At 37.4% G+C, this 22,512-nt stretch overlaps 4 protein-coding genes across 4 annotated transcripts; 1 reads left to right on the top strand and 3 right to left on the bottom strand.

Annotated features, from left to right (window-relative positions):
* Positions 1-587: 587 nt before the first annotated feature.
* LOC115999967 (FACT complex subunit SSRP1-like) lies at positions 588-5,649 on the bottom strand. The gene is made up of 16 exons (XM_031239950.1): positions 5,486-5,649; positions 4,938-5,123; positions 4,603-4,708; positions 4,348-4,484; positions 4,065-4,148; positions 3,855-3,946; positions 3,655-3,763; positions 3,466-3,552; positions 3,292-3,384; positions 2,879-3,076; positions 2,640-2,785; positions 2,403-2,550; positions 2,178-2,276; positions 1,912-2,085; positions 1,134-1,212; positions 588-1,049 (listed from the first exon to the last, which is right to left on the bottom strand). The coding sequence occupies exons 1-16, from the start codon at positions 5,537-5,539 to the stop codon at positions 922-924; spliced, it is 1,920 nt and encodes a 639-aa protein (XP_031095810.1). The 5' UTR covers positions 5,540-5,649; the 3' UTR covers positions 588-921.
* Positions 5,650-9,446: 3,797 nt separating this feature from the next.
* On the top strand, positions 9,447-13,406 carry LOC115997903 (GDP-Man:Man(3)GlcNAc(2)-PP-Dol alpha-1,2-mannosyltransferase). The gene is made up of 7 exons (XM_031237320.1): positions 9,447-9,969; positions 10,813-11,099; positions 11,289-11,475; positions 11,580-11,648; positions 11,772-11,965; positions 12,418-12,527; positions 12,895-13,406. The coding sequence occupies exons 1-7, from the start codon at positions 9,673-9,675 to the stop codon at positions 13,131-13,133; spliced, it is 1,383 nt and encodes a 460-aa protein (XP_031093180.1). The 5' UTR covers positions 9,447-9,672; the 3' UTR covers positions 13,134-13,406.
* Positions 13,407-14,131: 725 nt separating this feature from the next.
* On the bottom strand, positions 14,132-16,474 carry LOC115999701. The gene has a single exon (XM_031239584.1). The coding sequence runs from the start codon at positions 16,371-16,373 to the stop codon at positions 14,346-14,348; it is 2,028 nt and encodes a 675-aa protein (XP_031095444.1). The 5' UTR covers positions 16,374-16,474; the 3' UTR covers positions 14,132-14,345.
* Positions 16,475-19,840: 3,366 nt separating this feature from the next.
* LOC115998877 (zinc finger BED domain-containing protein RICESLEEPER 1-like) lies at positions 19,841-22,306 on the bottom strand. The gene is made up of 5 exons (XM_031238551.1): positions 22,181-22,306; positions 20,541-21,948; positions 20,206-20,373; positions 20,059-20,120; positions 19,841-19,975 (listed from the first exon to the last, which is right to left on the bottom strand). The coding sequence occupies exons 1-5, from the start codon at positions 22,304-22,306 to the stop codon at positions 19,841-19,843; spliced, it is 1,899 nt and encodes a 632-aa protein (XP_031094411.1).
* Between the last annotated feature and the right edge of the window lie 206 nt (positions 22,307-22,512).

Genomic DNA, 22,512 nt, shown 5'->3' with positions numbered 1-22,512 from the left:
AGTATTAACTTAATTATGAAACTTCCATTATTATTTTAGTGTGTTCTATAAATTCTACTTTTGTAAAATAATAAAATTTGTGACTGTGTAACAAATTGATAAGTTTCATGTTTGATCAATTCAACCTAAAAATGTTAGCATAGATTGGGAGATGCAAAGTGTGTTTGGAACGATCTAATGATTAAAACGATCTACTTTTTTAATTACTTAAATTATTAATTAAAGTAGAAATTAAACTTTTTTAATTACTTAAATTATTAATTAAAGTAGAAATTAAATAGAAGCGATCCTACTACAACTTAAAACACTTATTAGTCACGTTTGAAATGGTTTACTAACAGTCTGTTTGGTTCGTAAACAATATTTGAGGAATGTAATTTAAATTTCATGAAAAAAAAATTACTAAAAAATCAATATATTCCTACACTAATAATGATAATAAAAATGATAATCTTCATGTAGATAAAATAGTCATGTCAAGTTATACTTTCTTCCCAATTTCATGGAAAACAAAATACCATAAAAAAAATATAAAAATTTATTTTCCTCAAATTTGAAGAATTCTACTCCCCAAACACAAAATAACATTTTTCCAAACTTTTTTGAAATAGACTTACTTTAGAAAATATTTTCCATCCAATCAACCCCGCAAAGTTTTCACTTGGTAAGGCTCCGTATTTACTGTGAGCACACCGTAAAAAACTAACTTCTAAATTGGTAGCCTAGAACGTTTGATCAGACAGCATATTTTCGTAGCCATAGAGGCTGTCTTACATTAAACTACACTACATCACCAGCGTTCAACTTATCCAATGAAATACATCACATGTAACACAACATATAGGTAATCCAATTTTCTTCCCAGAGCAACACTAGAAAGTAGAAACATTTGCATCTTCAGTTTTGATGACTACTGGACCCTTAAGAGCTCTCTGAATCATTCCCTGAATCCATGTTTGTGGGTTGTGGATTCTTGTAGTCACTGATCTCATCATTGTAGCGTTTCTTATCGGCCCGAGCCATTGCCTCATATGGCTGTTTCTCCTCGGCTAAAGAGAAATTTTGACAAAGTTAAAGACCATAATGGAAACCAGAAATACACAATAAAGAAGTTGCAGAAATGGTGACCACACCTGACATCTTATTCCATTTATCTCCAAGAACCTTTCCGACCTCTGTGAATGAGATTCCAGGATTTGTTTTCTTCACGTTCTGCAGGTGGGAAAGAGAGAGCAATAGACATTAAAACAAATAGAGGCAAGCAGCTATCAATAATAATGTTCAATAACAAAGTGCAATGACCATAGTCCTACAACGGAAACTACTACTTGGACTCCCAGGTTCTACCCCCCTACTTTTACTCCTTCACTCAAAAATTTGATGTTGACATTTTTCTTAGGACACACAGGATGAAGATAACTTATCATCTCTTGCCACATCAGAGAGTAAAAGTGAGGAAGTAGAGATTAGGAGTCTGTGTAGTAGAACTCTCCTACAACTCCTACACTATCAAGATGATCCCCAAGAAGCTCACACATGCTTAAAATAACACACTGTAAAATAAATACCAAAAAGACTTCATAACTATATAAAACATAATCACTGTACATATACCATAAACCTTTTAACATCAGGATTCCCATGCATACTTCATAAAATTGTCTGGTAAGAAGGGAAGCACATGGCAATGTGATGCAGGCTCTGTGGGTGTGGATATTATGCAGGAAGGCAACAGTATTTTTATCAATTATTAATTAGATGTTTTAGTTAGATTAGAATTGGTTAACGGTTAGATGTCATACTCCTTCAGGTGGCAAACACTACTTCCTATTCCTTCTTCCCATGCCGACAATGATGCCGTAGACCGTAACACAATGCAAAACTAAATAGTTGTACACAAGAAACACCAACCTCTCTTTCATTATTTGAAAAGAACATGAAAGCACTAATTGCCCTCTTTGGAGCATTTGGGTCCTTCTTCTTCTTCTGTTTCTTCTTCTTTGACATGTCATCGTCAGCTTTTTTCCTGCTTGTAGATGGTTTAGAAGTTGGCAGATCTTTCTTGGGCTTCTTTTTTACAGGTTTCTGAATTCACCATAAATCAAATTTTTGAATTCATCTCAATCCATCATATATTCATATTATAACTGGAAGGAGTAAAATTTAGAAAAGCTCACCTCTTTCTCACCTCCACTATCACTGGCATCAGATCCTTCTTCCCCAGAATCATCACTAGGAGAGCCCTCATCATCCTTGTCGGCAACAAAATCTTCATCCTGGAACAAATTTTATAAACAAGCTTCCTAAAATTACCAAACACCCTCCCCCAGGACCTCCTCCCCAAAAAAAAGCCCGGTGTCCCCCAACACACACACAGAAAACATATATAGCAAATGATTTACCTCCTCATCACTATCATCTTCTCCAGCTTCATTCTTAATTCGCTCAAGATGTGGATCAACAGCATCATCATCGTCTTCCTGCAAAACAGCTGTAACACCATCTGCTGGCCGGACATCTCCAAGGTTCATTATTTTCAGACCCTTTGAACTGCATTTAACAATCAATGACTAAGAAGTGCTATACAACAGGATATTTGATGAGCATTACTGAGAAAGTGGTCTAGAATGCCTGCTAACCTGATGAAATCAAAAAGATTATGGTATTCATTTCTCTGGATATTCCGGAAAAGATGTTCTTGTTCAGTCTTAAGTCTGACAAGAAGATCAAAGTAATGCATATTTGCTGTACCAGCAGCATGCCTCTCAAATTCCACATAGTCAATCTATGTGCATGTAAAACCAATACTGTCAGAATCGAGAAGTCCTCTAATACTGTAATCACAAAACTAATAGCCAGGCAGCAGCTTTAATGTTACCTCATCATAAAGAATAAGGGTAGGAGGTTTAGGTAGAAAGAAGAACCCCTTTTCAAGTGGATAGAGGAGTCCATCTTCAGCTTTCAAAGAAGACTTCACAGCTAAATACTTCTGATAACTACGGAACTTCCCATGTCCCGTGATTTTAGCACCAGACAGGCCACGTAATATTTTAGTGAAGACATCATGTACAAGTCCCTAATCATCAAGGCAAAAATCCAGAATAGGTAAGTAGAAATTCTGTCTCAAAAGTTAATAGATGTACCTACTGCTAAGCATAAGCCAAGCAATAATTTCAAGGTTAACAAATAAGATAATAAAAGAAGGCCCTACCCACTATGCAAGGCCCCTGCAGCATGTAGGTCAACCAAAATAAATAAATGTGGCTGTGGCTGTGGCACATAGAAATTTACCTTATATGTTAGCTCTAGCTTGTCCTTGTATTTGCTATTCAAAAGATCTTCATTCATTGTCAGAGCGGTGTCTACCACATAATCTGATTCAAACTGCATCATAACATGAAAATCAGTGCTTTTCAGGTGCTCCATAGTTTAAGAATATAATTATTTAGAATGCAGCACTTATACCTGCAAAACAATATGTGGGTACAGGGTTTGGCCCTTTCTAATTGGTGGATCGAGAGTAACAACCACAAAAGTGTGTGGTTGACTAACCTGCACAAGAAAATAACTTTTTGGTGAGAAATGCAGAAGAAAGATGGAAAAAAATTTCTATGTAGGTAATCAAGAAAAAGCAAACAGTAGAAGACAGAGAACCTTGGGCAATAAAAATATGCGGACAACACTGCTGTACTGAATTTTAAAGTCATTAGCTTGCCCTTGAAGACGCAAGAATGAAAGGTGAAGCTCAACATTGTATCGACCCCTGCAATGGCAAAAGGCAAATGTCAACTATTACAAGCAGAGCCAACTATAACAGGATAGTCAATTGACATGACAAGCATTCAAACATCTACCTAGGAGTGAGTATAGCAATCCCATCAAATGTAACAACAGCTTCTTCCCCATCCGTAACATCAGCCATAGCCACAATTTTATCACGGAAGACCTATTTGGAATTTAAAATATTCAATTGCAACTAAAAGAAAAGGTATTCCTTCTCCTGGTAAAAGGAATATATATATATATATCCAATTATTGTCTCATTTATTGGGTTGAGCATTTACCTGAGCAGGAGGGTGGTTTTCATCACCAACAAACTGAGTATTTGAATTAGGTATATGAAAGCTTATTTCCATCAATGAATCTTTCTGAAATCATAACAAAAGAGTGGATACATTCTTAATAGAGTACCCCAATAAGAGTGAAGTATTTTTTCTTTTCCAACAATTCAATAAACATGAATCTAGAAAGCAAGGAAATAAACAACAGGCCAGATCAACCTATAAACAATTAGATGCCAGTATGCCACTTATATTATTATAAAAGGTACGCAGCAAGGTTACAAACCTCATTTGCTCCAGTTGTATCATCTACATGAAACTCCAACATGACATCATTTTTCCCCTGAAGCTGTGTTTGTGAGACATCAGCTAGTGATATCTCAAATGCTTGCTTGTTCCCAACAAGAAAAGTAAGCATATTCCCTGAAAAAAGAAAGTGAACAATTAAATGCCAAACAGTGATTATGTGCAGCATATGAAACCAACTAACAGTTGCCATAATAAACAGAGAAATAGATGGTGCAAGCATATCAGCACAGACCAGTTAGATCAACTTCTCCCCAGTTTTTTCCACTCACAGAGAGTTGCTTCTCCTCCGGGGTTATTCCACAAGAGTTCTGGAAAAAAGCTGTCAGACTTGAAACATCCTGCAAAGCAAACAAAAGACAGAAGATAATAATCAACCACTTCAGGCTACAACCTAACAATCTCTCAATGATAACAATATTATTGCCTCTGCAGTCAAAGCATCTTTAATTAATCTTCTAAAAATTAAAAATTTGAGCATTTGCAATTAGCATGTTACTATCAGCAATACCAAAAGTTAAATTAACTAGGGAAATAAAAGGATAAGCGCCTACAAATTGGAAACTTTACCTGGTCACGAAAACCAGTGAACTTATAATAAAGACCATCCTTAATCCGAACACCAAGCTGATTAGATCGAGGAACCTTCATCCAGGTAAGCCCAGCGATATCAGACTTGTCCACTTCCACCGCCTTACCACCGCCCAGCTTCTTCCACAGAATACCCCCTGCATGAACCTTAAGTTGCCCAGGGTTCTATTTTTCCCAGGTAGACGCGTGGTTAATAGATAGCAAACCAATTAAGCAGCAATTCAATAGAAATAATTTGGGCAGTAAATTAGGCTCCCCAAACAAGAACTCTTAGAAAAAAAAAAAAACAAATTTCAAGAACTAAACCCTAGAAATCCTGAAAACAATTTTTCAACTAGATTGAATGAGAATCAGGTGTATTTGTCTTGTTTTAAAACAAAAATCCACATATTTAGACCAAAATAAAAAAGCAAACCCCTAGAAATGTACCGAAAATGACGAAAAAAAATAGAGTTCGCAGCTAAGATATTAAGCTTCGAAAGCATTGGAAAAACAAAGAGGAATACAAAAAGAGTGAAAGAACTCACGGTGCCTCCACGGCCACCGAGAGAGATATTGTTGAACATGTGGCCGTCCGTCATGGCGACTTCGAAGAAACACTGGAATTGAAGTGAAAACGGAGCTTTAAGCACAGTGAGCACTCTGAGGGTTTGGCGCGAAAGGAAAGAGATCGACTGTGAAGCCGCTCAACTTAAGTAAGAACTCTCCTTAGCAAAGAGGAGTATTATAGATACTTATAAAATACTAATATTGGGCATATATTTTTTGCGCATCACGCATATGAAAAATTAGTATCAATTATTTATTTTTTTTTCATATAATTGATACTAGTTTTTCATATGCGCGGTGCGCAAAAATATATGCTCAATATTAGTATTTTATATTAAAATTTTAAATTTATTTAAATTTTAATAATAATAATAATAATGTAAAATATTTTTATAAATTGAATATTTATATTTTAAAAAATGACTAACATAAAACTCTAATATTTAATGTGTATATTTTATTATTATTATTGAAAAAGATAAGAAAATAGATTGTGGATGCATGTGTACAATAGTGGAAAAGATAACGGAAGTTATAACGGTAGGGGTATATTTGTCAAAATGATTTTGAAATACAACTTTTATAGCATAATGTACAAAAAAACTTAACGGAAAAAACGGACATAAATGAGGAGTACAACCTTCATTCACATTTATTATGTTTTTAGAAATAAAATTGATATCTTAAGGGTGTGTTTGGTTTGCGCATGAGAATCAGAATCGGTATGAGTATCAAATACTTGATGAGTTTTGGTGAAAGTATTTAGCATGTTTGGTAATAGGGTGGAATGTGACTGATAGGAAATGAGCATGTTTGGTAATAGGGTGGAATGTGACTGATAGGAAATGAGTATCAAATACTTGAGGTGGAATGTGACTGATAGGAAATGAGTATCAAATACTTGAGGTGGAATGTGACTGATAGGAAATGAGTATCAAATACTTGAGGTGGAATGTGACTGATAGGAAATGAGTATCAAATACTTGATATGAGTTTTGGTGAAAGTATTTAGCATGTTTGGTAATAGGGTGGAATGTGACTGATAGGAAATGAAACCCTTGAGGTGGAATGTGACTGGTAGGAAATGAGTATCAAATACTTGATATGAGTTTTGGTGAAAGTATTTAGCATGTTTGGTAATAGGGTGGAATGTGACTGATAGGAAATGAAACCCTTGAGGTGGAATGTGACTGGTAGGAAATGAGTATCAAATACTTGATATGAGTTTTGGTGAAATAGGAAATGAGTATCAAATACTTGATATGAGTTTTGGTGAAAGAGGAAATGAGTATCAAATACTTGATATGAGTTTTGGTGAAAGTATTTAGCATGTTTGGTAATAGGGTGGAATGTGACTGATAGGAAATGAAACCCTTATTTCATTATGTATTAGTTTTTCAATTAATGAGGTATTCCAAACCCATAGTAGTATTATAAAAACTAACGGGAGCCGAGAGCTAGCCCAAGGGGAATCGTCACTTTTGGGAATTGAACCCAGGTTCTCCCGAAATTCCTCCCCACAAAGAGAGCTCACTTGCAACTTGAGCTACTCCATTAGGTTAATAACAATCACTTTGATACTCATATCTTATGCTTAAACCCACCAACCAAACACACCCTTAATCATAACTTCATAAGTTTTCGTGATGTGATATTAATGAGTCAATAAAACTTCACCTACTTTTTGATAAAAGCAACATTATTAAATAAAATGTTGTCAAATAGTAATTAAAGAATTATGCAATTAATTATAACATATGAATTCATATGTTTTCATTGTGTGTAGGATTTAGATCTCGATCGTTGTTATATATAAAATATTCATTCTATAAACTTTCATTGATATTTTGAAATATTATTTTTTTCCCTTATAAAATTAATTAGATAATGACATTTTTACATTTAAATTATTAAAATATAAAGAACTTTTGTATCATACATAGTAGATTAGCTTGTAATAAAATTTACATTTTAATTAAAGCAATATAGTTTTGGAATAGAAAATTACCATTTGTGCTGCAACAAATCATTATAATATAATATTTCTTATTCTGTTAGGATGAACTATGAAGATTCAAAAACTAATATATTTCACTATATATATATATATATATGGACATGCTCATATGATAACACTCTCCCACAGGATAACATGAGAACAAATCTAAGATATATAAAACAAAAGATAACGGTCATCATTAATCTCATGTAATTATCATTCAAAAAAGAAAATGAATATTATTTATGGGCAAATTAGTCCTTTGTGTTTGAAAAGTCCATCTACATATGAAAATTTGGAGTCATTTAAATTATTATGCTTGTATTATATATTTGTTTATTTTTTAGGGGTTTTTTCCTCCGTAATTATTTTAATGGTTGACTTTGATTTGTTCCGTATGTCACTGCAACGACGGTAGTGTAGTGTCTGCACTTTTATGCTTGAGATCGTGTGCAATTGTGTTGTGCGCACTCACGTTGCTGTTCGTCTGCATTCTACATGGGATGACATTCATTTATTCGTATATTTAATCATCTTTGGGGATGTGTGTTCGTTGTGTGCACTCACGTAACCGTTTGTGTCGTCTGTGCAACGTCAAAATCCTACTAGTCGAGAGACCGACAGGAGTGGCAACAGCAGCTTCCTCGTTGGATTCCCGTCGGCAGTGGAGTGGCCTTCGACGGATACTCAATTCGCAGCAAACAGACAGCAAATCACGCCCCCATTTATTCCTTTTTTATGCTTGTAATGTAGGAACATGGCTGTTTTGCCGGGTCCCAACGGGTAGCGCCATTTTGATAATACAAATTGCCTTCAACGTCTTGAGCGTATAACAATATGAGTGGAATACAGAATAGATCAGAGAATTTAGTCTCAAGAAGTCATTTTATTCATTGTTCTTGTATAATCTAGAGTGTGTAGATTGAACTACTTATTAGGTGTTCTAGAGAGTGGAGGAGAGGGAAAAAGCCCCTTGCATGTAAGGTTAAGGTCTCTTTTATAGGGTTAGCACATGTACTTGTATACAGTTTACGTATCAAATACTTAGGGACGTATACCCGATATATATTCCCTATCAAGAACATTGCAGAGAGCAATTGGCTTGAGATCACCAAGGGTTTGGGGCTTTTTTTGGGACTAATATATTGTGGCATCATTCAGCCCCTCAAGAAGAGACATGGTGTCAATGCAAAGTAAATTGAAGTCAATAACATCCAAATTCAACATCAAACATTATATGTAAGAAGTTTTTTCATAATTTATAAACCTTTAATATACTATTTATTTATAATTTATAATTTTTTTATATACTGTTACAATTATTTACCGTCTTTCTAATCTATTAGTGAACTTTGATGTAGCATAATTATTTTTGTGGATTCAAATATGCATTGTATATGTCTTTAACAAAAATAGTATAAATAAAAAAGTGAGTTTATTATCGAAATGGTCCCTCGACTATTACAAAATTATCAATTTGGTCCTCAACAATTTTTCGTGTCCAATTAAGTCCCTCGACTTTGAAAATTTTAACCAATTTGGTCCTACGTTTATTTTGCCGTTAAATCGGGACCAAATTGATAATTTTGCTATAGTCAAGGGACCAAATTGGTAATTAAATTTTCACTAAAATGGTTCCTTGATTATAGTAAAATTACCAATTTTGTCCCTTGACTATAGCAAAATTACCAATTTGGTCCCGGTTTTAACGGATGTTTAACGACAAAAATAACGGAGGACCAAATTGGTTAAAATTTTCAAAGTCGAGGGACTCAATTGGGCACGAAAAATTGTCGAGGACCAAATTGATAATTTCACAATAGTCGAGGGACCATTTCGATAATAAACTCTAAAAAAAGTTATAAATCACAAATGAATAATTAAAAACGAAAACTATTAAACTAGGATATCTTTCCTAAATTTGTGTTTCGAGATGAGAGTAGACTACTTGACTCTTGTACTAAAAATGAAATGTCGCCGTTTAGAGGTACTATATATACCCTCGCCTCCTCGCTCCATTCTCATCGTCTTCTCCGGTCGCCGGCTCGCCGGAACGCAACACGGCAACACCCATTAGTCCATTGGGCTCCACTTCTATACTATTGCTGAAATCTATAGGCTTCTCAGAGTTGGATCTTCTCTAGATCGAAAAGAAATTTGGGGTTAATGGCGAATTGGGCTCTGATCACAGTCATATCGCTAGTACTTGCCCCTGTGCTGCGGCTTGCCGTAATCGTGCTCGGTGGGCGGCGGAACAGGAAGAAAGTCGTTGGATTCTTCCACCCTTACACCAATGACGGCGGAGGCGGAGAGCGAGTCCTCTGGTGTGCTGTAAAGGCTATCCAAGACGAACGCCCTGATCTCAACTGCGTAATTTACACCGGTGATCATGATGCTACTCCCCAAACTCTCAACGCTCGCGCCTTTGACCGATTTGGTGTCAAATTGCTTCACCATCCTCAGGTATGTAACAATATTAAGAAATAATAGTATGCAATTTGGGCATTTTGATAATATTTATTAGTTATCTTGCATTTATGCTTGCAAAATTTTAGCATTGTAGACACGGCCACCCCATAGGCCCTGTTTAGGAAATGACTGTTAGTGATGATTGTAGAAAGCTGATTGATAAATTAACTGTTAGCTTATAGCTGTGAATTTTAGCATTTTGGAGTTACAAAAAGCTGATTAACCAAATATTTGTATTGATTTTTTAACCAAGTTAAACAGCAAATAGTAGTCAAATAAGCCAAAATTGCATGAAAGGCTAACTATTTTACCAAGCAGGACCATAGGGTCATTATGTTATTGAAATCAAGTTTTGGGATTGGGTTGGGGAAGGGGGGGTGGTGGTGGTGGTGCGGGGGGGGGTGTTACAAACTGAAACTTACAGTTCTATCTGAACGTTGCTCATTTTAGCTGAACAGTGGGGAAGGGATTCGGGGAACCATCTTTGAAATTGCTTTAATAAAATTTGAATTCTTGTTGCCTTTATGTGAAGAACTCACAAATTAATACTAAGAAAGCTTTCAGCTTTAACCAAGAATACCAAAAAAATTATGAGGATGTAAAAACCCCTGTAAAGATTGATTTGCAGTATCAGCATGGGGTATTGACTATTCTGATGTCATGTAATTGCTGCATGATACTTGTATCCTGTAGCAGTGTTTGCTCTATGATTTTCTGTGTAAATGTATCTTCTTTTTAAGTGACTCATAAAATTCTGTGTTAATTAACAGATTAATCAAATTTCATATAATCATATCATACATTGCATGTTATTGACATCCTACCATCTTATGTTAGGTGGTCCATCTATATAAGAGAAAGTGGATTGAAGAAACTACGTACCCTCGATTTACAATGATTGGTCAAAGCTTTGGTTCCATCTATCTTTCATGGGAAGCTTTATCCAAGTTCACCCCTCTGTACTATCTAGATACGAGTGGATATGCTTTTACTTATCCTGTTGCCCGGATTTTTGGCTGCAAAGTTATGTGCTATACACATTATCCTACAATTAGTTTGGATATGCTGTCACGTGTTCATTCTCGGGCCTCTATGTACAATAATGATGCCTTGATTGCTAAGAGGTGCCATTTGCATATGCTAATATATCTATTCTGAATCTTAGCTACTTTAGCTCTTCATATACAGTTTTATGCATGCGAATGACTGACTTTAAGATCTGCTTTAGGCACGGCTTTGATCAGATTGGAACATCTGGATCGCTTTTTCTAATTGATTTAACACATGACACTAACAAAACTCTTTTCCTACAGTGCCTTATTGTCCTGGTGCAAAGTCATTTATTATACTATTTTTAGCTGGATGTATGGTTTTGTTGGTTCCTGCTCACATCTTGCAATGGTGAATTCCTCATGGACACAATCTCATATTGAAAAGCTCTGGGGAATATCATCTCGTACTAGGAGGGTGTATCCTCCTTGTGATACTTCTGGGCTTCAGGTTTACATGTTTGTCTTTTTACTTTGCGATTCAGGCTCTTTTGTCATTGTTAGTTATAACCCTTATGTCACTCTTGATATCTTGACTTGTTGATTGTCATGCAGGTGCTCCCTCTTGAAAGGGCAATGGATCCTCCTAAAATTATATCTGTAGCTCAATTTCGTCCAGAGAAGGTGCGGATTCTTATATAAATAAATGCTTATGAAATGAGGGTATCCATTTTTGGCTAAAATTACATTTTGAGAAGCACAAAAGTTAAGTTAAAGTCAATGTTGAATTGGTTTGCTATGCACCAGGCTCACCCCCTCCAACTGGAGGCATTGGCTGTTGCCATTAAAAAGTTAGAACCAGGCCTACCAAGGCCCAAGCTCCAACTTGTGGGTAGTTGCAGAAATGAAGCAGATGAGAAAAGACTTCAAAATTTGAAGGACCTGGCTAAAAAATTAAACGTGGAAAATGATGTGGAGTTTCACAAGAATGTGATGTACAGGTTTGGAACATTACACTGTATATTATGCTACTGATTGCTAAATAATACTAGTACGATACTAAAATCTGATCTTCTTGAGGCAAAAACTTTGCCTCATACAGGACTTATCTTACTCTCAAAGCATTTTTAACTTCATTTTAAAGTATTGTGTTGCAAAGTTTGATTTAGCTCACCAGTAATAGGAGGATAAAATTGTTCAATTTCCTATTTTAAAATTTGTAATAGAGATCAAGATTTCACAAAATATATTATAATTATCTATTGCTTGCACCAAGTATTTGGGTTAGCTGGTTGGTTATTGTGTTTAAGATCTCTGCAGCTCTTCTTGCTGCATATTATTTCCTTTTGATTGATAGCTATTATTTGCTTTCACTTTTTGAAAGTGTATTTCTTAGTTGATTTTCTTTAGTAAGCCGGTGCCAATCATTAATTCATTTTTTATGGTGCTGCAGTGATCTGGTGAGGCTTTTAGGCGGTGCGGTTGCTGGTATACATACCATGATAGATGAGCACTTTGGCATATGCATTGTGGAGTACATGGCTGCAGGCGCCATACCGATTGGTTGGTTCCTATTTTTTGTGTGGTGCTCGAGTATTTCCTTATAACAAATACAGTGTTGTAGAAATCGGCCTAGGCACCTCTAGGCCGAGGGGATTTCACCCCTAGGCGCCTTTTAGTTAGTTGGCCAATTAGGCGCCCGACTTCGCCAAGTCGGCACCTAACTCAGCCAAGTGTTTTTTTAGGGCAGCTACACTTTATTATTATTATTATTATTATTATTATTATTATTATTACTTTACTCGGCCACCTAGGCGTTCTAGGTGTTAGGTGCCCGCTGCCGTCTGACTAGCGCCTAGTGACTTCTGCAACCTTGAACATATACATATGAAGCCCACTTTCCAATTACCAATTTTCTTATTCTTGTCAGCTAATAGATCTGCTGGCCCAAAGATGGACATTGTATTACCTCAAGATGGAAAGCAGACTGGGTTTCTGGCACAAGATGTGCAAGAATATGCGAGTGCCATTATTGAAATCGTTAAGATGTCGAGTTCAGAAAGGCTGGAGATGGCTGCAGCTGCAAGGAGGCGAGCTTCTTTGTTCTCAGAGCAAAGATTTTATGATGATTTTAAAGCTGCAGTTGGACCAATCTTGTTCCATAAATAGGTCCCTAGTCGTCAGACATTTGTTCTTAAATAGAGTTGGAAACGATAAATTTTGTAAACAACATACTCACACTTGTTGATACAAAGTATAAAAGAGCTTGTGCTAAAGGAATTCTGCTACAAGACTCAAGAAAATAACTAGGTACAGGTGCCAGGTTGATGTTGAATCAATCTTACAACTTCTGTTCATACATCCATGAGAGTGAGTGATTGAGACCCTATAACTTGGACTTGAGGATGGGTGAATATGATTTTTAGCCATTGCAGAGATAAATTGCGAGTTGTGTAATCAGTTTCATCCGTTCCTTTGTACTATTACCTTTAGTAGTGATATCAAGTCAGGTGACGAATCACTACGATAAGTTCGGGGGGCGTGAGTCATAATTGTTAGCAAATGCTTTTGTGAATACTGCATTTTAGACATGTTTTCTTTGCTGAAACTCTAAAAAGGAAATGCTTTTTAGGGACGTGTTTCACAATCACTGCACCCTGCCCAAATTTCGGAAAAGCTAGTTGAGAGTTATCCTTTACACCAAAAGTAATGAATGGGGGGTTAATGCTTCTAACTTTTAAACATGGTGACTATGAAGTGTCAGTAGTTATAAAGGAGAGTGAATGTGAGATTTTAGAACATCTTAACAGCCAATAATCATCAAAGAGTATGTGTCAGTAGTTATAAAGGAGAGTGAATGTGAGATTTTAGAACATCTTAACAGCCAATAATCATCAAAGAGTAGAGTGCCTAGCCGCAGCCGCAAATAGCCATGAAAGAAACAGAAGCTACACAGCCTAAGTTAGACTACAGAGATCCCATCTCCCAAGTTCCCCCCTTCACCTCTAAGGCAATTTAATACTTGATGATGTCTATATAAATCCTGGGAAATGTGAATACAACCCAATTAGCAATCCATGCCAAGTGCTTTCAAGTTTCTTCATCATTTTATTCCATTATCCCATCCATTAAACAAGCACACATATTGTTTTTGGATTCAGAACCTATTTGAGTAAGAAAGGCCATTTAATATTTTGCTTCAAGATTGTTTACAAGGCAACCCAAATGGGAAGGCCAGAAAGGCATGAAACTTACATTCATAAGGAATAGTAAGCACATACATATACATAAAAGAAAAACGCTAGTGAAAACTGAGGTACCTCTTTCTGACCACTGAAGTCAAGATTTCAAAACAGCCGTCATATTACCAAACCTGATGCTCTAAAACTGTTTTCTCTTGTTCCGAAATAACTTGTCCCTCTTTGCAATAATATAGAGAAAACCAATTAAAACCCCAAGAGACATAGAAACCGACATCCATGGAAACGGAGGGTCCTTAAAGCAGACGAGCGATGCCTCCAAATCTTGGGAAGCATGATAAAGAAGAGAGTGAATGGCATATATATCATGATCTGACGACCTTAGGTAATATAATGCCATCTCAAAATCAAAATGTGACAAAGCAGAAACTGTTTTATCCAGCTTGTACTTGAACAAATTCCACCGTTGGATGAACTCGGGAAGCTGATTATGCTTAAGGACTTTCCTCTCCCCGCCATGTGAAGCAATGGATTCAATGACGTCAATAGCACTCATGAGACTATAGTTCAATGACGTCAAAAGAACATTCCTTCTAGCAGCATCCTTCTGTACAAAGGACAGCGATGAAATTTCCGAAAAGGGCCCAAACGGCGTCTGCCCAACACTCCACGTATAGTCCACAAGAGTAGTATTGTGCTTAGGGCTCCACAGCAAATGCGTCGGGGACACTCCCCACATACTCTGCAAAATGGAACCAACAAGGGGTCTCTCCAGTTCACGAGTCTGGGTAAAAACATGGCGTCCATTACAACTATAATCGCTCACGGCCTGGCTACTCTTCGTCCTCACCGCAATAACCATATCTTTAAAAGCCACCGTCTGATGATACCGATCGAGCAACAAAATCATGCTGATATCCAGATCAAAAACATACACGGGAAGAACCCTCCCAAAGTCTTCTTGGGGAAGCTTCGCCACCCTCCTAAACTCCTCAGCAGATTCCGACAAAGTCTGGTGCAAGCGCTTCGAGTCCAGGTACTCACTAACAATCAGAGTGTAGTTATCGAATAAATACCTAGAAGTGTACGAAGTAGTTGCCCTAGAAATGGCAAAAGAACATATCGAGCACTCCGCTAATTTCACCTCATATTTCTTAAAGCTTAAAGATTGATCACCCAACAATAATCCACTATCACTTGCTTCATCCATAAAAGTCCTCTCTATTGATTTCCAATCCAATCCAAAGCTATCTTTACTATCCGGGGAACCATTTATGTGTATAAACTCAACTATCAATGAATTCTCAAAAGGGATAGGAATTCTCAAGGAGGGAACAAGAAGAACCTGATAAGCACTCCAAACCAATGAGGCTAAATCGGAAAGCATTGCCCTTTGGGACTTAGGGCGGCCGTGAAGGGAAGCCAATGGATGAAACTCTCCTCTCGGCATAAGTCCATCACCGGAGAGAGCCGGTCCGTACTCGACCGGACCGGCGCCTAAATCGATCCAGATATACCGGTCTTTCCCGGTCCAAATGCTGCCTAAGCACTTGGTAAAAGCCGGAGAAGAATCGCCATGGGTGTAGCTATAAGCGTAGGGTTTGGATTGGGCGCCCAAATTGAGGATATAAATGTAAATTCCGCTAATCGGCTTCTCCTTCTCGAAGTCTTGTTTAATAATCTGGTCGGTAATGGAGTACGGAACCGAGGCGAGTTGGGATCGGAAACTGGAAGAGGAGGAGGAGGCGATTTGGGATTTTAGGGTTTCGGAGAGATGCGCGGCGAGCGAAGAAGGGGCGAGAGAGACTTCTGGGTGGAGAGAATGGGAGATAGAGAGATGGTGAGAGGGCTGAGTGGTGAAAGGAGAGATTACTTGGTAGTGATCGAAGGAGACGGCGGAAGAGATGAAGGAGGAGAGAGTGGCGGGAGAGGAAGAGGTGAAGGTGGTCCCCACCAGCTTGACGGTGATTGGGACGGAGACTTGGAGGGAAAGGAGGGCGGCGATGGTGGCCGGCTGTTGAGTGGAGGCTTGGGAGAGAGTTTTCTTCAGATAGGAAGGTAGGGAAAGGAAGGAGTCATTGGTGGCTTGAGGGTCAACTCTGGATTGCTGAGCAAGAAAGGAGTCCAATCCCAAAATAGGGGCGGAGATGGTGACTGTGGCGGTGGCGAGGAGGCGGAGTAGGAGGAGGAAGACGACGGTCGGGAGCATTTCTGAAACCTGCGCCGATCGGTTCAGTGTCTCAGAAAAATGGTTTTTGTTGTGACAAACCGATAAAACGGAGCCATGACGGGAACTCTTTAGCAGAGGTTTTTTTTTTTTTGGTAATATTATATTATGACCTAGTAATATTGGGTGAACTATATTGTAGTCACTGAAATTTTATATTATTTGTTTTTGGCCCACACTTTGCCCAATCATAATATAGTGGATCATGGTTCAAAACAGTATCATTTTTTTAATAAAAAGAAATGATAGCCGTTTCATTCAACTGATTCTGTGTCTACGACGTGCTCAAGACTACAGTACTGAAATGACAATAAACACTGGTCCACTTAGGACTAACATAGTGTGCATTCTACACCTCCTAAACCAACACTTAGAAGATTCTCCAAACAAAGAATTAGACCATCATACCTTGAAGATTATGCTTGTCCTTCACATCATAAAACATCTAGTCCACATACTCTCTCAAATGTTCTGTCCTATTCTAACCTATCTCAAGCCACAAAGTCTTTTTTGTGAATGTTTCATCAGTTAAAGAACCACCATCATACTAAGAAACTGTTATACACCCTTGACCCTGGTTGGAAAATGACAATGGATACTGAAATTGCAACTCTAGAGGCCAACCATACATGGGATTTCATGGATTTACTCCTATCTAAGAAGTCAGTGGGGGTGTAAATGGGTGTACAAAGTGAAACACAATCGGCAATCCAGATGGTAGCATTAAACGCTACAAGGCTAGATTTGTAGTCAAATGGTACACTCAAACTCCCAGATTAGACTACATTGGAACTTTTAGTCCAATAGCAAAATTAACAATAATCATAAGGACTCTACTTGCTGTGGCCGCTGTCAAAGGCTGGTTCTTGCACCATTAGATGTCAACAATGCCTTTTTGTATGGGAATCTAAATGAAGAGGTATACATGACACCACCCCCAGGCTGCACCCCTACTAAATCTGATCATGTTTGTTGACTTAAGAAATCCTTATATGGACTTAAGCAAGCTAGCACACAATGGAACCTCAAGTTGACAACGAAATTCATTGCTCAAGATTGTATTTAATTCCTGGCACGGGTGACTCTTTTATTGCTCTACTAGTATATGTAGATGACATCTTGTTGGCAAGCAATAGTGAAGTTTAGATACAGAACATAAAAGATCACCTTCATGATCAAAGATCTAGGGATTGCCAAGTATTTTCTCAGGTTAGAAATTGCGAGAAGCAAGTCCGGCATCAATTTGTTTCAAAGGAAATATGCCCTCGAAGTCCTAGAAGACACTAGTTTCCTTGAAAGAAGATCCGTACACAACTCCATGGTTCCCTTAGTCAAATTGCACAAAGGTGATAGCACTCTCATCCCTGACCCTGCCACATACCCGAGTATCGTTGGGAAACTGATTTATCTAACAATTACCAGACCAGATATCTCCTTTGCCACGCAATAACTTTCACAGTTCATGGATCAACTTATAGAGTTTCACCAACTAGCTGCTCACAGAGTCTTGAGGTACATCAAGTCAGCTCTCCTGGACAAGGGTTGTTTTATTAGGCTTCTTCCACCCTGGTCATAAAAGGCTTTAGTGATTCTGATTGGGCAGCCTACCTTGACACTAGAAGGTTTGTGACAAGATATTGTATTTTTAGACTATTCTCTTATTTCTTGGAAAGCAAAGAAGCAGCCTACTGTATCTAGATCATCCTCAAAAGCAGAGTATATATAGAGCCATTGCTGCAACAACTTGTGAACTTCAATGGCTTAGTTTCCTACTCTAAGATTTGGGTGTGCAACCTGCTTCTCCTCTAATTTTGTTCTCTGACAGTAATTCCGCCATTGCCATTGCTGAAAATTCGGTGTTTCATGAGCGTACAAAACACATTGAGCTTGACTGTCACCTAGTTAAGGAGAACCTGCAGAAGAGGTTCCTTAAGCTCCTTCATGTTCCTATAGATCAGAGCAACGACTAGCTGATGTTTTTACCAAACTCCATCCTCCTGGTTCTTTTCTTTCTTTCATTTCCAAGTTGGGCATTCACAATAATGTGTATGTTCCAACTTGCGGGGCATATCAAAGAATGCAGATACAAGTCAAGCCCGTGCAGAGCATGCAAAGAGATAATCTGCTCAGTTAGAAGTAGTTCTATCTTTTGTTAGACTTTAGCAGTTGTTTTGTTTCAACTTTAACAACAATTAGTTAGAATTGCTTTACTTCCATTGTACATATATAACAGACTATGTGATATACAGAAAATAGACTACACAATCCCTTTCTTCATCTTTTATCATCCGCTGCTTATCTTCTTCCTTTTCTTTTTTCACATTACTGCTCATTAGGCCTGTGCATCGGTCGGGTATGGGCAGTTTGGTTATACAAAGATGGAAACCATTCGGTTAACGGTTAACAATTTTAGTACCCTAACCGCCATATAATNATTCGGTTAACGGTTAACAATTTTAGTACCCTAACCGCCATATAATTATCGAAAATCCACTCGGTTTTTTAAAGTTCGGTTTCAGTCGGGTATTGCGGTTTTCGTAATAATTTCGGAAATAAAAAAATAACACTGATTTTCATCAAATATAATAAATTACAAAAGTACATTATACAAGTTTAAGACTTAAAGGACAAAATAACTTAGTAAATAACTAAAATAAGTGACCTAGTTAAACCATATGGCCATTTTACAAGTTACAACTGCAAATATACAAAATTAAGTGACAAATTAACTAAGTAAACTACATAATTACATATTTTGCAGAAGTAACAAACTACAAAATTACATAATAAGTGACTCCAATCACCAAATTGTCCAATCTTTGCCAACTAGGGGCATCAAGTAACCAACTAACTGAAGTACTGAACTAAGTGTAGCTGATATTCTGTGAAGGTAACTGACAAAAATCCAAAAACTGAAGTAGAAATGTACAACTACACATAGTGAATCTCAAAAACTGAAGTAGAAATGTACAACTACACATAGTGAATCTGCTAATCTGCTATTCCTCATCTTCCTCCTAATGAAAAGTTATAACTTAAACAAATCAGTCATCTTCCTCCTAATGAAAAGTTATAACTTAAACAAATCAGTCACAACTCACAAGTCACAACTCACAATTAATAAATCATAATGAAAATTAAAAAGTGCACTGTTTAAACACAAGGAATGGCTCAGCATGCTTTAGCTTTCATGTCAAAACAAGGAATGAGGCAAATTGCTACTTGAGTAGTTGAGTTATACCCACTACTCAGTGCAACATACCAACCCATAGCCTTTTTTTTTCCAGACTATTGGTGGAAACATCATCATTGCCAAGGATAGAAGTAGAGAGATAAACATAAATTCAGAGAGGCAGCAGAGACAAGAGAGTGAGAGATACATTATTACCATGATACCATCAACTTAGGACTCCTAAGTCCTAACATTCAAACCTGTTGCAACTTGCAAATTATCCATTTGTTCTTGCCTCAGAGTTCCAAGTTCCAACAGTCCAAACTGGCAAATTGCAAAATGGCAGCAACAAATAATAGTTGCCCAGCCACTTGCCATTTTGCCAATTGGCAACTGTCCAAGTTTCCAACACCTTACAGTTCAAACCAAGTCAATTGAACAAAAAAGACAAGAATAAATGAATAAGTTAAGGCTTAAGAGGAGTAGGCTAGTTACAGCAATTGTGGGAAGTGATAAACCAACTTCACTGCTCCCAGCTCCACTGCCACTCACCAGTTCTGCAAACAAAAAATGAGACAATCAGATTTTAAAAATTATCTAATGAAAATGAAGTTAACTAGTAGTTTAGTAGTTAGTAGTTACCTGTTTCTAATCTCTCTACTTCATCTAGATTTTCTTCTGCTGAGATGGGTTGATTTGGCAACCTCATCCAATCTTGGGCACACACAAGTGCTTCCACTATTCTAGGAGTTAATGAACTCCTAAATGCATCTAGCACTCTCCCACTAGTGCTAAAAGCAGATTCAGAGGCTACAGTTGAAATGGGAATAGCAAGAACATCCCTAGCAAATTGGGAGAGGATAGGAAACCTACTAGTATTGATCTTCCACCAATTTAAAATGTCAAAATCAGGATTTTCATCCTCCACAATTTCCTCACTTAGATTTCCAGCTCAGTTTTTTTGCCTCCCAACTCACCACTCTCTGCTCTTTGCTTTTTTAACTGAGATTTCAGTTTAGACTGTGGTCTACCAACGGTGACAGATTGAGAGTGGGACTGGGATGTACCAGTGACAGCAGTAGCAGAATCAACACTGGCAGATGAACCATGCACATAGTCATCAAACAAATTCTTCAGACCAGTTAAAACATTTTTGAAACAAGATTCTCCCTTTTCATCACCATACAGTTGTGTGAACTGGTATGGCATGTATGCAATTTTATCCCTTGGATCCAATATATTTGCATAAAAAATTATGGCATTCATTTTATCAGGATCACCCCAATATTTCTCAAACTTCGTTTTCATATTTAAACCCATCAGATTAACAGAGGCAGATTCAGCTTCCACCATTTCAGACAGCATGCAAGACAAGTCAGAAATTTCAGAGAAGAAATTATTGGCAGTCACATACAGAGAACCAGAAATCCTTAGGGTCATCTCATAAAAACATTTAAGCAACTTCACCATATGCTCAACAGAATACCAATCCATAAAATCTGGGACAAATTCACCTAAATCAGTGGAGAATGAACTATCATTTTCTTCATAGGCATCAAATACCTTTTGATATGTGACTGCATTCTTAAGCATCAAGTAGGTTGAGTTCCATCTAGTTGGTACATCAAGAGTCAAACTAGACTTGGCTTCCACCCCTATTAAATCAGCAAGGTCCCTGAATTTTTTTAGCCTAGCAGGAGAATTTCTCACATATCTAACTGCATCCCTCACCTTCTTTACAGAACTGTCTACATCCTTTAACCCATCCTGGACAATCAAATTTAAGACATGTGCAATGCATCTCATGTGCACATAATTGCATTTCACAGAAGAAACCCCCCAAGACAGCAACTTCTTTTTGAAGAAACCCATAACAGTGTCATTACTAGAGGCATTGTCAACAGTCACAGTGAATATATTTTTTAGCCCCCACTCTAGAAGACAAGTTTCTAAGGCTTTGGCAATGTATTCCCCCCTATGTGAGGTGACAGGGACAAATGATATGATCTTTTTGTGTAGCTTCCATTGGTTATCTATAAAATGTGCAGTGATGCACATATAGTTTATCCTTTGGACAGAAGTCCAAGTATCAGTTGTGATACTAACTCTTTGGCAGGAAGTCCTAAACAGTTTCTTCAGATTTACCCTCTCATCAGAAAAAATCTGATAAATATCCCTACTTATAGTCCATCTAGATGGGATCTTAAATCTAGGACATGCAACAAGAATAAATTTTCTAAACCCCTGCCCCTCTACAAATCTGAAAGGAAGCTCATCAATGAGTATCATTTCTGCTAGGGCCCTCCTAATTGCATCTTGATTGAACACCCAAGTAGTTAAGACCCCCACATTAACCCCCGTCTCTGGACTAGGACTAACCACAGGCTGAAATGTTAGCAGAGATTGTCTAACATCTTTGGAGTGAGGATTCTTTAGGCAGTTAAGCATATGATGCCTTAAGGAAGATGTGCCATGCTTTTTTGACTGACCACCATATAATTTTGCACAATAAATACACCTTGCATGCATAACCACTCCATTACTGTCTTTGACCTTCTCAAAATGATCCCATACCGGGGATCTGGTTTCAACCTCCTTTCTTTTTTTTTGAAGGAACAGATTGAGGAGGAGGCACATTTTGCTGCTGAGATTGATTTCTCTCCACAGCTTCTGCTTCCACCCCAGTAAGTTCCTCACTAGATAGTATAGGAGGAGGTTGCCCAGACAAACTAATACTCTCCATCTTTACAAATGAGATGTGTATTAGAAATCAGTATGGAAAAAAAGATCAAGTCAGTATAGTGTGGTTATACACTTATAGTTATACAGCTAGACTCATACAGTCAAAAACATATACTGAGGTACACAAACACAGATACTGAGGTACACATTTAACTGATTTAAGGGTCCATAAATTCCATAAACTTATTTTTTATTTCAGAACTTACA

This window comes from Ipomoea triloba, chromosome 12 (assembly GCF_003576645.1).
Source record: "Ipomoea triloba cultivar NCNSP0323 chromosome 12, ASM357664v1".
NCBI classification, from domain to species: Eukaryota; Viridiplantae; Streptophyta; class Magnoliopsida; order Solanales; family Convolvulaceae; genus Ipomoea; species Ipomoea triloba.
This window is presented reverse-complemented; position numbering and strand designations above follow the sequence as displayed.

Coding starts and splice junctions, on each gene's coding strand:
- LOC115999967 (XM_031239950.1), bottom strand. CDS start 5,539: ATGACGGACGGCCACATGTTCAACAATATCTCTCTCGGTGGCCGTGGA. Junction 3,947..4,064: donor AAAACCACCCTCCTGCTCAG/GTAAATGCTCAA, acceptor AATTCCAAATAG/GTCTTCCGTGATAAAATTGT. Junction 2,277..2,402: donor AAGATGATAGTGATGAGGAG/GTAAATCATTTG, acceptor AATTTGTTCCAG/GATGAAGATTTTGTTGCCGA.
- LOC115997903 (XM_031237320.1), top strand. CDS start 9,673: ATGGCGAATTGGGCTCTGATCACAGTCATATCGCTAGTACTTGCCCCT. Junction 11,100..11,288: donor GATGCCTTGATTGCTAAGAG/GTGCCATTTGCA, acceptor CTTTTCCTACAG/TGCCTTATTGTCCTGGTGCA. Junction 11,649..11,771: donor CTCAATTTCGTCCAGAGAAG/GTGCGGATTCTT, acceptor GCTATGCACCAG/GCTCACCCCCTCCAACTGGA.
- LOC115999701 (XM_031239584.1), bottom strand. CDS start 16,373: ATGCTCCCGACCGTCGTCTTCCTCCTCCTACTCCGCCTCCTCGCCACC.
- LOC115998877 (XM_031238551.1), bottom strand. CDS start 22,306: ATGGAGAGTATTAGTTTGTCTGGGCAACCTCCTCCTATACTATCTAGT. Junction 20,121..20,205: donor AGTAGAGAGATTAGAAACAG/GTAACTACTAAC, acceptor TTTTGTTTGCAG/AACTGGTGAGTGGCAGTGGA. Junction 19,976..20,058: donor TATCACTTCCCACAATTGCT/GTAACTAGCCTA, acceptor TTGAACTGTAAG/GTGTTGGAAACTTGGACAGT.